This window comes from Rana temporaria, chromosome 1 (genome assembly GCF_905171775.1).
Source record: "Rana temporaria chromosome 1, aRanTem1.1, whole genome shotgun sequence".
Taxonomy (NCBI): Eukaryota; Metazoa; Chordata; class Amphibia; order Anura; family Ranidae; genus Rana; species Rana temporaria.
Window position 1 is genome coordinate 187,496,004 of NC_053489.1, and position 13,836 is coordinate 187,509,839.

The window sequence follows — 13,836 nt, forward strand, 5'->3', positions numbered from 1 at the left end:
AAGGCTTGGAGTGGTATAAATTCTCTGTAATACTAATAATGAAACGGCAGACACTGCAGAAAGTCTTTATTGGCAAAGTCTATCTACAAAGTAGATTATGTGGTGTATTGTCACCTTTGGTCAAAAAAAAAAAGAATAGAAAATCTGCTATATAATTGTCCGAAACTGTCAGAATAAATATTTCTCATTAAAAAATGTAATTGTATAAAAAATAGACCTTGTTTTTAGGAGCTGAACTCCTCTACAGTGAATGAGTACAAGATGAACTCCTTATTACTTTGTGTTCTAGGTGTCTGGGCTCATGGAGACTACTGCAAAATAAACCCTAAGACTGGTGGCATTGTCATGCTGGGACGCAGGTGGGTGAAGTATGACATCACACTGATTGAAATCCGCATGACTAAGGCTGCATTCTCAACCGGGTTAGAAGTGTACTGCAGCTTTGCTTTCCTAATAACACCATAGCCTGCCAAGTTTGGGTAAAGCTTCACCCCCCCCTACCATGATGGTACTTTTAACTCATAAATTTGAGCCCCTACTCATCCCGGTTATCTCTATTTTCACCCTTTGTTGTGCACTATTGTGTAGAGCAGGAGTAGGCAACCTAGGTCCTCCAGCTGTGATGAAACTACAAGTCACATGAGACATTGCAAGACCCTGCCAATAACAGGCACGACTCCTAGAGGCATGATAGGATTTGTAGTTTCACCACAGCTGGTGTGCCGAGGTTGCCTACCCCTGGTGTAGAGCCAACTGCGCTAACCACTGTCTATTTTGGACAAACATGATCTCCTCTGTTTTTTTTTCCTTACAAGCTCCATGGCAGCATAATAACCCTCCCAGTCATAATAAGCTAGCTACACAGCACCAGGGCTGAGTAAAGGCTCACATTTAGGAATCAAAGGTTCTATCAAGATGGAGAGAAGGTGGAGGCTTACACATGCTGCCATGGATCTTGCCTGCAAAGTAAAATTTATGTAAGTATGGAATACAATTTTCCGACTGTACTGCAGTTTTTAACACGTAGTTTTTCTGCAAAAAAACAATAGAGGTGTGACTGCAGCCTTGGGAAAAGATACAACTTACAATTTTAAATACTCAAATCAGGAACTGATTGTCAAAATACTGTTTTTACCAGCTTTAGATTCCTTATTTTGCTTTTGCTGTGCTGTACTTTTGTTTTACTTTTTACGTTGTTTTGCTTTTAACTCTCTTGTATACGTGAATATGAATGCCCAATGTATCGCAAACCGTTCTCAGATACAGTCTTCACTAAAGGAGCCTAAATGCATTTGACTTAATTCCGGGTCTATGTATACTATCCATACGTCTAGCCAAAAGATTTGACCAATAGGACACTCAGATGAGCTTTGGTAATTTATGGGTACACCTTTGGGTGACACTGAGTGTTTCTGATGTCTGAGCAACCTTAGGGGAAGCAATAAATCACATGTTTATGGCTTCCAATTTTTGGGTGTGTTCCAGGTTTTTGTGTGTTTGAGAACAGGCAAATGTCTATACTCCAGGAGAGTCCATATGTGACCCGATTTATCACATTGCAATTGTGTTTTTTTATTTTTTAATAAAACCAATACGAATATCAGTGGTGTCTACTTAAATCAGGCAGAATATACGGATCAGTTATGCAGAATCCAATCTAGGCATTGCATAAAACAATGAGTAGAGAAACCTTCTAAAGAGAGAGCAAGAGTAATGATGTACATCTACTACAGTCCCTCAGCCCACTCTTAACCTTTAGCAGATTATGCAATGGCAGGAACCTAAAAATCAACAACTACGATCACAGAGCTGTGGAAATATCAAAGTAGGAGAAAGGGGAAGGGAGGGAAAAGGGGGGCAGAGGGAAAGGTGAAGTATCACTGCTCAGACTTTACAAATCATAGACACACGTGTACAAAAAGTGCAATGAAGGTAGGAAGATCTTAACTGCTACATAGACAGCTGGCGTGCCTCAACCCAGGTTGCCCAAATATTGAACTTCCTTGGGCAATTAGGACTCGTGAAGAGCAGAAATTAGCACATTGCAATTGTTTTTGGCACTAATGTAGCCACTAGGGAATTTCCAAAGGATGGCAATACTGAACAGCTGGACCGTTGGAGGCGTTGAGTACCTGAAGACTTTTATGGATGTTTTCCAGTGCAACTAATATCTAATCTGATGGTGATCATCTCCTGTTTAGGGGTTCCTTTACATATCCTTATTTGTATGACTTGGAAATTCTTCTCATGCTGGCTGAGTTTAGAAACACAGGGTTTTAAAGGAGTCTTATATTTCTTAAAGGAAACCTGTGCTGAGATAAGTATGTGGTCTGCAATCACTGAATTTTTTCAGAGAATGGTAGTTTTTGTCTGTCTCTGGCATCGATACTGTAAGTTGGTAACCATGCAGCAGGTGAAGTTAGAACACCTAATCTGCACATTTCTTATGTCTCAGTGACTCATAAAGTCACTTGGTCAACTCCAATCTTCCTATAATCCAAGATAACTTTGAAAATGAGGGGAAGAAAGAAAACATTTCTCAATGCGTGGACTCGTTGGCGGGGTTGTCCCTCCACAGCAGTGGATGTGAGTCTCTGACTATCATTTTCTGATTTTAGGAGCCGGACTCCATGCCCTTGTGCACACACCCAATCCTTTTGATGCCTTAACAATTAGACTTTTTGGAGCTTGTCCTGGAATAATGTGGACTGCTATGTGAGCAAATTGCCTATTTTTGCAATTGTCAACCCTTTTTTTGTACTCAACACAAGTGTTCTCCATTACACAGGTAGTTTCACTTAAAGTATGCAAGTTTTCTTTTTTTCCTATGCACAAATATTAATAAAAAAAAAACATTTACGCAAAAAAAAAAAAAATTGCACAGGGTCTACGTTGTGTGGTAAATTGGTGCTACCTCTACCTCTAAACAGAAGACAGCTGCAATGCCATAGTAAATTTGTCTTATATTCTGTCTCGCTGCTTCTGTGTGATAGAATTAATGATTACATTTTGATATTTAGTTACATCTTATTTACTAGTCATTGTATAAAGCATGTAGGACAGCAGGCGTACACATCTGATAATCCCTTTTTATCTTACAGTGATGGCACTTTGAATCCTAACGGGGTACGATTTGGAAGCTCAGAAATCTATAATATAGGTAAATGATCATTCAGTTTCTGTGAAGTGAATTATGTGTATTTTTCACAACCTCTCCAGCCAGGGAATAGGTTAATTTTCTACATTAATGGTAACGAGGAGGTTGTAAAATAAGAAACTGTCAGAATTTTAAGTGGGAAGAAATGACTAATGTGAAGCCAAGATTTGTAATGCAGAAGTTCACTTCTGGGACTTGCTAATTAAACACATTTTCAGCATTCGGCTGCTGACTGGCTATACTAACAAAGCCATTATTACGTCTCCTGAATAGATACAGATTAGACTCCCACTGCTCCCCTCCAATTCCCTTTTACTCTTCTCCATCAGACATTAACTGCTGCTTATTACTGGGGCTTAGAGGATAGATCAGGTCACACAGTCATTATTGGAAAAAACCTCATTCAGCGGCAACTGCATTCCAAGTAGTAGGGATGCCAAGCATAGAAAAGTTAACACAGATGCTTGCAGGAACAGCATAATGCAGAGCAAACTAATGGAATAAGAACATTAAAAGAAGACCTCCAGCAAAAATTGTTTGTTCTGCATGGAGGATGATGGACAGGGATTCTGTATATGTTTGGCAATCTTCTTTGGTATTCGCTTCTTCTAATGCTTCGCTTTTGTAAAAACTGGATATAGCCAGATACATACATTTTAGCAGCAAATCTATGATAACCAAGTGGGGGGTTTGAAAGCAAAATGGCTGAACTTCACAAAATGGATCTAAATCCACCTTTATACTCTAACCCCAGAGGAACCATTGAAACTATTTCCAGTACTTGGGGAAACCCTTCCTAAAGAATTTCATGGGGAAGTCATTAGGAAAATGCCCCTTACATTGATGGTAAGTGAAAGGAATGTTCCCATCACAGGGGTGGTCCTAATGCTCCCCTACAGACAGCCTAAAAGGTGTCATGCTGCTGGTTCTGCCAAGTGGTATTCTCCCTGGAACTAGGCAGGCACCATTAGATGGGCATCAGTTAGCTTTAGGAACTGCTAGCAACCCAACCTCTGGAAGAACCATTTTTGAGGTTGCCTGCAAATAGTGTGTAAGCTACAGTCGTAGGTCTGACTTTCACTAACCAGCAGTCCAGTCCAACATCCAGTTCTAAAATTGACTTCTCTGCTACACAGCACAGTTCCTCTCTGGGCATGGTATAAGACATGATTTATCTTGCTTCATTTGGGTCACACTTGCATGTCTAGACCTTCCACCGCCCTTTGACCGGACAGTGAAAGATGAAGCAGCAGACTGATGAGCGCAGCCTTCTGTCAATCTGCTCTGTTCTATTACCACATACTGTACACATCAACCCTTGGCTCTTGTGCTGTTGCTTCCTCTTCTAGTCTGTACAACGTTGTACAGTGGAGTGCAAGAAGCAGATACCAAGTCAAATTCACATACTTGCATTTAAACTACACACTTATTGATGTAGTAATTAATACGGATCCGCATCCATTTTCATCTTTTATATCTGCATAGAGTTCAGCTTTAAGTTCATTCATGGTATCCACAGGGGTGCCTCTTAGGGTCTGTAAAAAAGACTTTTTCCTGTGAAAAAAGCCACTCAGGATGTTTAAATTTCAGTGAAGGTTGTTATAAGTAATGTTAAGTTTTGGATCACATGCATCAATTTTAAAGACATGTGCTCCACTTGAATTTCCATTATTTTTGCAGTGGATTTTAAGGAATTGTATAGCCTTGAGTGCTCAGCGGGTTTATTGAACTCCATTCAAGGGAACTTAACTTGCACCAATTATTGCTTACAATAATGCTATGCATCATTTATTTATTTCAGGTACTTTTATATAACGCTATCAATTTACACAGTGCTTTACATATATATTGTACATTCAAATCATTCCCTGCCCTCCAAGTAGCATACAATCTAAAGTCCCTGACTCGCATTTATACATACACATCATGCATATAAAAGGGATGTTCCTGCTAGTAATGCATGCATGTATTTGTAAATGTCTGTATATTAGGCTGTTGGAGGTGCTTTGTATAACTATTGTTTTTTCAGTACAAAGAGCAGCGAGTTTACTTTTCATTTTAATATTTTTTTTTTGTTTTTGTAAAAAGACAGCAGAGTATACAGGCAATCAGTTAATCCTAGTACTGACCTCACATCATACAGGAGTACAATCAAGTATTCAGGTACATTAGAGCTATATCAAACAGACATTACACAAACATTAGGTAAGTTTGAAGAGAGACGGCGCACACAATGAGATACTCCTAGTTCAATTTGCAAGATCCTCTGTCAGGTGCAACGACTAAGGCTATTGCCAAAACACGTCAGCTGTGTTGCTTGTCACTTCATGTAACCGACCATTAAAATCGCTATATGGACTACAGATTTCCCAGCTCAATCTTTACTTGATTACACAAACATTGCCTGCTTAAGGCTTACTGGCTAGTAAAAGAGGGACCGAGGAGGAAGCAGAAAAAGTGGGAAACATGGTGAGTGCCTCAGTCCAGGGAGTTTTTAAAACCCAAGGGGCAGAGTATACCAACCTCATAGGTCCATCAGGCAATGACTAAATTCCACTGGTAGGAATTTGAGCACCATATCAGTAAGACTTGCTGCCTGATTCTCATTAGAGAAAATCAAGTGAAGTTTATTTTTCACCTCGGATGATAGCCAGATTTTACTATGGTTTGTTTAGTTGCTCTCAAAACATGTTATATAAATTGATGCCTCAAGAAGCCCTTTGGTTTAAGATGAAACCGTTCTTTACCTGGTAGCATGGGAAAAGGGACATTTAACATGGCTATCATATCGTGTATGTTCACCAAACATGCCCATCATTTCCTGGATCTGGGTAACTGTGGAAACATTGCCCTGTGTGGCCAGGGGTAAAGTATGCAAGGCTAGTAAGTTTTATATCACTAGTATAAAACTAAAGCTAGGACATTCGGAGAACGCGATTGAGTTATGTCCCAATTTTTGGTTCATTTTTTAGGTCTGTTGCCCACTTGAGCATATAATTGTGATGTGGCATTGTGGAGCCAGTCAGGAGCAAGGAGATAAAGCCAAGGGAGTGTGGGTTGACCCAGCAGTTTTGTTTAAAAGGGGTCAATATCCCCTCATGCAAAGTAGGACAGATCATGGAAGTGTCAAAATGCTTTACTTGGATATCGGAACAACTTTTGTCTGGGGTTGTCTGGGGCAGTTTAAAGTCTGCCTGTAAGACCTGAAATAGTTTTACACCATGTTGTTACAGGATGGTGGAAATCAATGGGCTCAGAGTCGGTGAGTTTCCTTTATCCAGTATTTCCCACAGCTGTCATTGGGTCTCAACAGTAGTGCATGCTTGGCAGGAAACTCCATGTATGCAGGAATGGATGGACTAGTGTCTCAATCTGATTTAGTTACATGGGCAAATGTCCACAAAACATAGGACTGTTGGGATTTTTAGACGGGCATGGGAAATGCTGCCCTAAACCATTCTGGCCAACCATTTTTTTAAACTTGCAGCAGTTAAATAGGTTTTCATTACTGAGATGGAGTTCTGATTGGTTACTATGGGTTCACTTATTGCTGTTTAGAACTATTCCTTTTCTATCCCCCAGCTGTAAAAGATGAATTTAGACTTGATCTATGCTGGTCAGTTAATAAATAATTTTTCTTGTTGCAGTTGAATCCTTTGTGGAGGTTTCCGACAGCTTGTGTATTCCCCAGTACAACAAAGATGGCGAAGAGCGAGTGATTCTCTTTCTTAAAATGAACAATAATTACACTTTTGGCAGTGGCCTGGTGAAGAGGATAAGAGACTCCATTAGAATAGCACTTTCAGCCAGGCATGTACCATCGCTGATCCTTGAAACAAAAGACATTCCAGTAAGTATAAAAGGCATCAATTGCTACAGTATCCTATATCAGTGACCTGATTACAGCGATACACAACCTGAAACATGGACACTATGCTTTTATAGAATTCATATGTTCTGTTGAAATAACTGACTGAATAGTTGTTCTAAAGAAAGGCAACACCATAAGACCCTAATCTGTGAGACAGAAGATAAAGCAGAGATGTTTTTAGAAAACCAAGCAGAAATTGGACCGTGTTTCTGCTTATCTATAAACATTACAGAGGCTACTTGAAGCCAAGCAAACATGGTGGGAATATTTTCCTTTTGTCATGAAGGTGTTCGGGAAATTCCAGTATAATACTATGCCCTTGCAATGCATTTTTGCTGCATCAAGATCACCTAGACCATATTACAGTTTAGACCTATTATGATTTTTCTATTGCGCCATTCCCACTGGAGTGTTTATTATTATTATTAATAATTTTTATTTATTTTTCTTGAACACTGAACAGGATCTATCTACCTATCCCTAAGTTCTCTTGAACTGATGACAATATAGTGACTTACTTTTCTTGTAATCCAAGATTTTAAGCCCCAATGATGTCATAATTTCCATAGGAAAGTGTGCTCGCTCCTGGCACTGGGAGGGGGACTTTCTCTCCTTGCTGTGCAATGCAGCCGAGCTGGGAAAGAGGACTACATTTCCCATGATGTAAGTAAAAATGCTGGAGATAAGTCAGCATGTGCAGTGAACCGAAGGAAGAGTGGAGGGCAGAGTTGGCACTGAGAGCTGTATCTGCTATCTGAGAGGTAGGGTGGTATCTGCTATATTGAAGCAAAGGGCAGTATCTGCTATCCACAGTGGGTGGCTCTGACTCCAAGTCCGTCCACTACAATGATCAGAGATGTCATGGTGTCTCTGCTTACTGTAAAGGGATATAAGATATATGATTTAAATAATGCACTCTGTATTTCTCAGAGATTACACAGTGGGGAGAGAAACAAGCAGCACATTTTATCAATACTGGCAGCTAATAAATGTTCTGCCTGGAGTTCAGCTTTAAAGAAACCGCATGATTGGGTCTGGAATAGACGTGGTTGTACACAGATCAGCTGCTCAAGCTGAACTTCCAGACTGCATCCATTATATCAGCAGCCATATAATGCTGTGAATAAGTATTTGCCCCCTTTCTGATTGATTTTTTTTTTTTTGCATATTTGTCACACTTCAATGATCACCAAACAAACGATAACCCAAGTAAATGCGTTTTTTAAATTATGATTTCAATTATTAAGGCAAACAAGCTGTCCAAACCTGCCTGGCTTTTTGTGAAATGCCCTGTACACACGATCGGTTCCTCTGATGAATACAGACCGATGGACCGTTTTCATCAGACGAACCGATCGTGTGTGGGCCCCATCGTTTTTTTTTTCCCATCGGTAGAAAAAAAATAGAACCTGTTTTACATTTTTCTTATGGTTAAAAAACCGATAGAAAAAAATGATCGTCTGTGGGGAAATCCATCGGTCAAAAATCCACGCATGCTCAGTCGACGCATGCTCGGAAACATTGAACTTCATTTTTCTCAGCACGTCGTTGTGTTTTACGTCACCGCGTTGGACACGTGTAGGCAAGACTGATGAAAGGCAGCTTCATCGGATATCTGATGAAAAAATCCATCGGTCCGTTTTCATCAGACGAACCGATCGTGTGTACAGGGCAAAAAAGTAATTTCCCCCTAAACCCAATACCTGGTTGTGCCACCTTTGGGGGCAACAACTGCAATCACGCGTTAGTGATAATTGGCAATGAGTCTTTCACATTGCTGTGGAGCAATTTTGTCTCACTCTTCTTTGCAGAATTGTTTTAATTCAGCCACATTGGAGGGTTTTTCAGCATCTCAATTGGATTTAAGTCCGTGCTTAGACTAGGCCACTCCAAAACGTACGTTTTTTACTTTGTTTGAACCATTTGGAGGTGGACTTGCTGTTTTGTTTCGGATCATTCTCCTGCTGCATAACCCAAGTGCTCTTGAGCTTGAGGTCACAAACTGATGGCCGGAAATTCTCCTTTAGGATTTTCTGGTAGAGCTCAGAATTCATGGTTCCATCAATTATGGTAAGTCATCCAGGTCCTGAAGGTGCAAAGCAGCCCCAGACCATCACGTTGCCACCACCATGTCTGACTGTTGGTATGATGTTCTTGTTATGAAATGCTGTATTCGTTTTATGCCAGATATAACGGGATGCACACCTTTCAAAAAGTAACATTTTTGTCTCATCAGTGCACAGAATATTAGCCTGAGGCCACGTACACACAGTCGGTCAAAACCGATGAAAACAGACTGAAGGACCGTTTCATCGGTCCAAACCGATGGTGTGTGGGTCCCATCGGTCAGTTCTCCTTCAGTTAAAAAAAGTGAACTTGCTTTAAAATTGGACTGATAACCGATAGGTCAAAACCGACGGTTAGTATGCAAAAGCATCGGTTAAAAACCCGCGCATGCTCAGAATCAAGTCGACGCATGCTTGGAAGCATTGAACTTCGTTTTTCTCTGCACGTTGTTGTGTTTTTCGTCACCGCGTTGGACTCGATCCTTTTTTTAACTGATGGTGTGTAGGCACATCAGACCATCAGTCAGCTTCATCGGATGGACCGACCGTGTGTACACGGCCTTAAAGTCTTGGGGATAATCAAGATGTTTTTTGGTAAATGTGAGATGAGATTTGGGTCTTGGAACTCTCAAATGGATGACATTTTTGCCCAATCTTTCTTATTGTTGAATCATGAACACCGATCTTACCCAGGGCAAGTGAGGCCTGCAGGTTTTTGGATGTTGTTCTGGGTTCTTTTATGACTTTCTGGATTAGTCGTCGTCATGCTCTTAGGAGTAATTTTTGTAGGCCGGCAACTCCTGGTAAGGTTCACCACTGTTCCAAGTTTTCTCCATTTGTGGATATTGGCTCTCCCTGTGGTTCATTGGAGTTCAAAAGCCTTTGAAACCCTTCCTAGACAGATGCATGTTATTTACTTTGTTTCAAATGTGTTCTTGATTTTTTTTAGATTGTGGCATCATGCGTTGCTTTTTGTAATCTGTTCGTGTGCTTCACTTTGTCAGACAGCTTCTATTTATGTGATTTCTTGATTCAATAGGTCTGGCAGTAATCAGGCCTGGGTGTGGCAAATGAAATTTAACTTGGCTTTCCAAAAAATTGCTGTTAATCTGTTCATTCATGATTCAGCATGGGAGGGGGCAATAACATTTTCACATAGGTCCAGGCAGGTTTGAACAGCTTTTTTTCCCTTAATAAATGAAATAATAATTTAAAAACTGCATCTTGGATTTGGTCAAATGATTCAAGATCAAACAAATTGTAATATTATACAAAGATAATCTAAGTGTGAGAAGTTGCAAAAAACATAAAAGAAGGGGGCAAATACTTTTTCACAGCACTGTATACAATTCTGGTGTTGAGTGGACTTTCATCAGTCATTTGATCCTCAGTGTATGTCATTACTATTTTGATAAGTGTAGTGTGTAAAAATAGCATAAAAAGGTAACCTATTTTATGGTCTTTTACATTGTGTAAATTAGTCTTCTAATCGGTAGCCTGGCACATCCAGAATGATGCCTGGAATTGTCAACGTTCGGGTCAGGTGGCCCACATTGCGCGAAAGAGAATGGGGGACTGCACTGCCACGGCCCCCCTCTTCCTCATGGAGTAGGGGGCTGGCCCAAGAAAATTCAACACAAATTATTACTGTCCAGAAAAAAAAAAATGTTCTCTTTGCAAAAATGTATAGGCACCCTTTCACTGTGTTGACCAACCGTGGCTGCAATATGCATCCTAAGGCAACACTTTCAAATTAGCCCAACTGTATTTTTAAATTGGCTAAATATATATTCCAAAGTATTAAATGTTCAAAACTATAAAGTTAATTTTTCTTTGTAAAGCAGCCAACGCCTGAATAGAAAGACCTGTCCTCTGCCAGTATGCTGCAGAAAAGGACCCTTGATCTCCACGTGTAAAGGCCCATACACACGATCGGATTTTACGACGAGAATTGTGTGATGGCAGGGATTTGACGGAAAATCTGACCGTTTGTATGCTCCATCGGACAATTGCTGTCGGATTTTCCGACAACAAATGTTGGATATCATGCTTTAAAATTTTCCGACAACAAATCTGTAGTGTCGGATAATCCGATCGTGTGTACACAAGTCCGTCAGAAAAAAAAATCCAAAGTACGAACATGCATGCTCAGAAGAAATGCAAACCATCAGACCACATTAGCAGAAGTTACCCAAAGGATAGCGCTGAAGAGCTGAAAAACACAGCTATTGTAATGAAAGCTGTTATGTTCCCCAGCGCTCTAATTAGCCAGGCGGCGGTGGCAGCTCTCCCCTCTCATCCCCTACGATCGCTGGAAGACAGGCTGAAACTGGGGGGGGGGACAAAGTTTTGCCATCTGTATGCAGAACAAGTTTACGGCCAACACCCTTCGGACAAAAGTCCTACGCTTTGTCCGATGGAAATCCGATTGTGTGTATGAGGCTTTAGTGTTCTCTCTGCAGAGATTCATCATGTCCCATGCTGGGTCAGACCTGTAGCTCTCCAATCAGAAGGAAGCATAACATTTGAAGATTGATAGATCCAGGTCTAAATCAGCAGGGGGGCGTATCGCGCACAGAGAGAGAATCCTCTGCAGAATACTGGCAGAGGACAGGCTTTGTAAAGGTAATGAACTTTAAACATTTGAACGTCTATTTTGATACACCTGAAAATATTTTTAGCTAATTTGAAATCCAAGTTCTGTTGGGCTTCAGTGATGTGGAAAAGAAAAAACATCAATCCACTAAAATCAATCCACTAATGCCACGTACACCGAAACTCAGAATTTCCGACAAGAAAAGTGTGATGTGAGCTTTTGGTTGGAAATTCCAAACGTGTGTAGGCTCCATCTGACTTTTTCTGTTGGAATTTCCGACAGCAAAAATTTGAGAGCTGGTTCTGAATTTTTCCGACGGGAAAAGTTCTTGTCGGAAATTTCGATCGTCTGTATGCATTTCCGACCTGCAATAAGAAACATGCATCCGCAGAATCATTGAACTTTATTTTTCTCTGCTCGTTGTAGTGTTGTTTGTCGCTGCATTCTTGACGGTCGGAATTTTGTGTGACTGTGTGTATGCAACTCAAGTTTGAGCCAAAATCCCGTCTGAAAAAATCTGCGGTTTTCTTGTCGGAATTTCCGATCGGGTGTATGCAGCATTATGATTTTCATATCAAAAGTGTAACTATAGTGTTGATTATTAAATGATTGCTTGGTCTCGCTCCTCCAGCAATTGTCTTGGGTATCCTGCTTTAGTTTTCCAGTATTTATAGCCTTTGGATGACATTGTGAATCGAGTAGCACAAAGCTCTTTCAGCTCTTCTTCCTACTAAAGTAAATGCGATATTTCCCATTACAACCCACATGCAGCATTTCTCTTTCCTGTTACACATCTTCCAGCTTTGATAGTGTTAAAATGTTCAAACGCGAATCACAAACTACCGAGTAAAATGTTGTGGAAGTTTGGCAAAGAATTGTGACCTTGAATGATTATAGAACTGCCAAGTTTCATCATGATCTGAGTCTTTTTCCCATAAGTCATAAGCATCTGAAAAACAGGATTTAACATAATGCTGCCTCACTAGATTTAATGTAAGGAGCTATGAGTTTGGCAGAGAACAGCGGAGACTGATATGCATTCCTAAGCTTCCTCTAATGTATCTGTGGGATAGAAAATGTCTTTATTTCTGCCTGTCTCATAACTTTCTATTCCACTTTATTCACTTTGGGAGGTCCCAAGTGGATACCCCACTTTTTTACAAAGATCTATTCTGCCGTTTCTTCATTTTTTTCGCTTCAAAGCAAATTATGTATATGTCTTAAATTTGTTACTTTACTTTTAGATGGCATTTGAAGAGGCATCTTGTAGTGTAATTTTCACTATTGTTCCTAAATAGTGGAAGAGAACAGAAGATTTCTGATGACGGTAGGGAAAGATAATTGGTAGAAAACTGGTGGTTAATTTCACCCAGATACATTATACAAGAAGCATGTGGGGGCTGGAAAATGATTGTGTCACTTAGCTGTGGAGTCGTTAATATCTGTGCGTGTTTGCTCACTTGGCGATATCTGCATTCATTTATTTCCCTGACGTGCCTGGGCAGAGTTCAGCACTAGAGAAAGAAGATTGTTTTCTGAAAGTTGCCATACAATTGTACATGTACTGTATGTAAAGGAATAGGTGGACTTAACATATCTACCTGGATGGTTCAGCCACGTCCCTTGAGAAGAGTCTGCTTTTGAGCTGCCTATATAAACTTTACATTAGCAGGAAGTGTCTGGTGCTTCATGAAAGTCTGGATAGAGAAGTCGTTGGAGTTATCTTTCTGGCTAAACAATGCACCTGTCGGGAAGTCATTGTCGCAGCATACTTTCATTTTTATAACCTCAGCATTGTAATAATAATACAAACAATAGTTATATTTTTGATCATCCAATATACAAGCTTACTTGAAAAATCTTCTTTCATGTTGTGAGTTATGCTTGTCTGCTGGCTATCTTTCCACAACTTCTTGGATTTACTGCATGCTTTGCAGCTTTACCTCTGCTGTTTGCTTTCAACTTCAAGGACTATATATCCCATGGTACATTGCTGCCTGCAAGCTGTGATTCCTGTACTGACTCTGCCTCCTGAAACTCCTCTCTCCACCTCTGTGGTTTAGAAGGCATGCTCTGTGAATTCTGTGACACAACAGTGCCTACTCATGGGGCATGTGAACTTATTCACAAAATACAAGGGCTTCTC

General features: G+C 40.3%; 1 protein-coding gene across 1 annotated transcript in view; it reads left to right on the forward strand.

Annotated features, from left to right (window-relative positions):
• AACS (acetoacetyl-CoA synthetase) overlaps positions 1 to 13,836 on the forward strand; it is a 142,061-nt gene that overhangs the window by 120,783 nt on the left and 7,442 nt on the right. Inside the window, exons 15-17 of the mRNA XM_040347366.1 lie at positions 290 to 359; positions 3,102 to 3,160; positions 6,805 to 7,007. Of these exons, the coding sequence (XP_040203300.1) occupies positions 290 to 359; positions 3,102 to 3,160; positions 6,805 to 7,007 (332 nt within the window). The remainder of the gene's footprint in view (positions 1 to 289; positions 360 to 3,101; positions 3,161 to 6,804; positions 7,008 to 13,836) is intronic.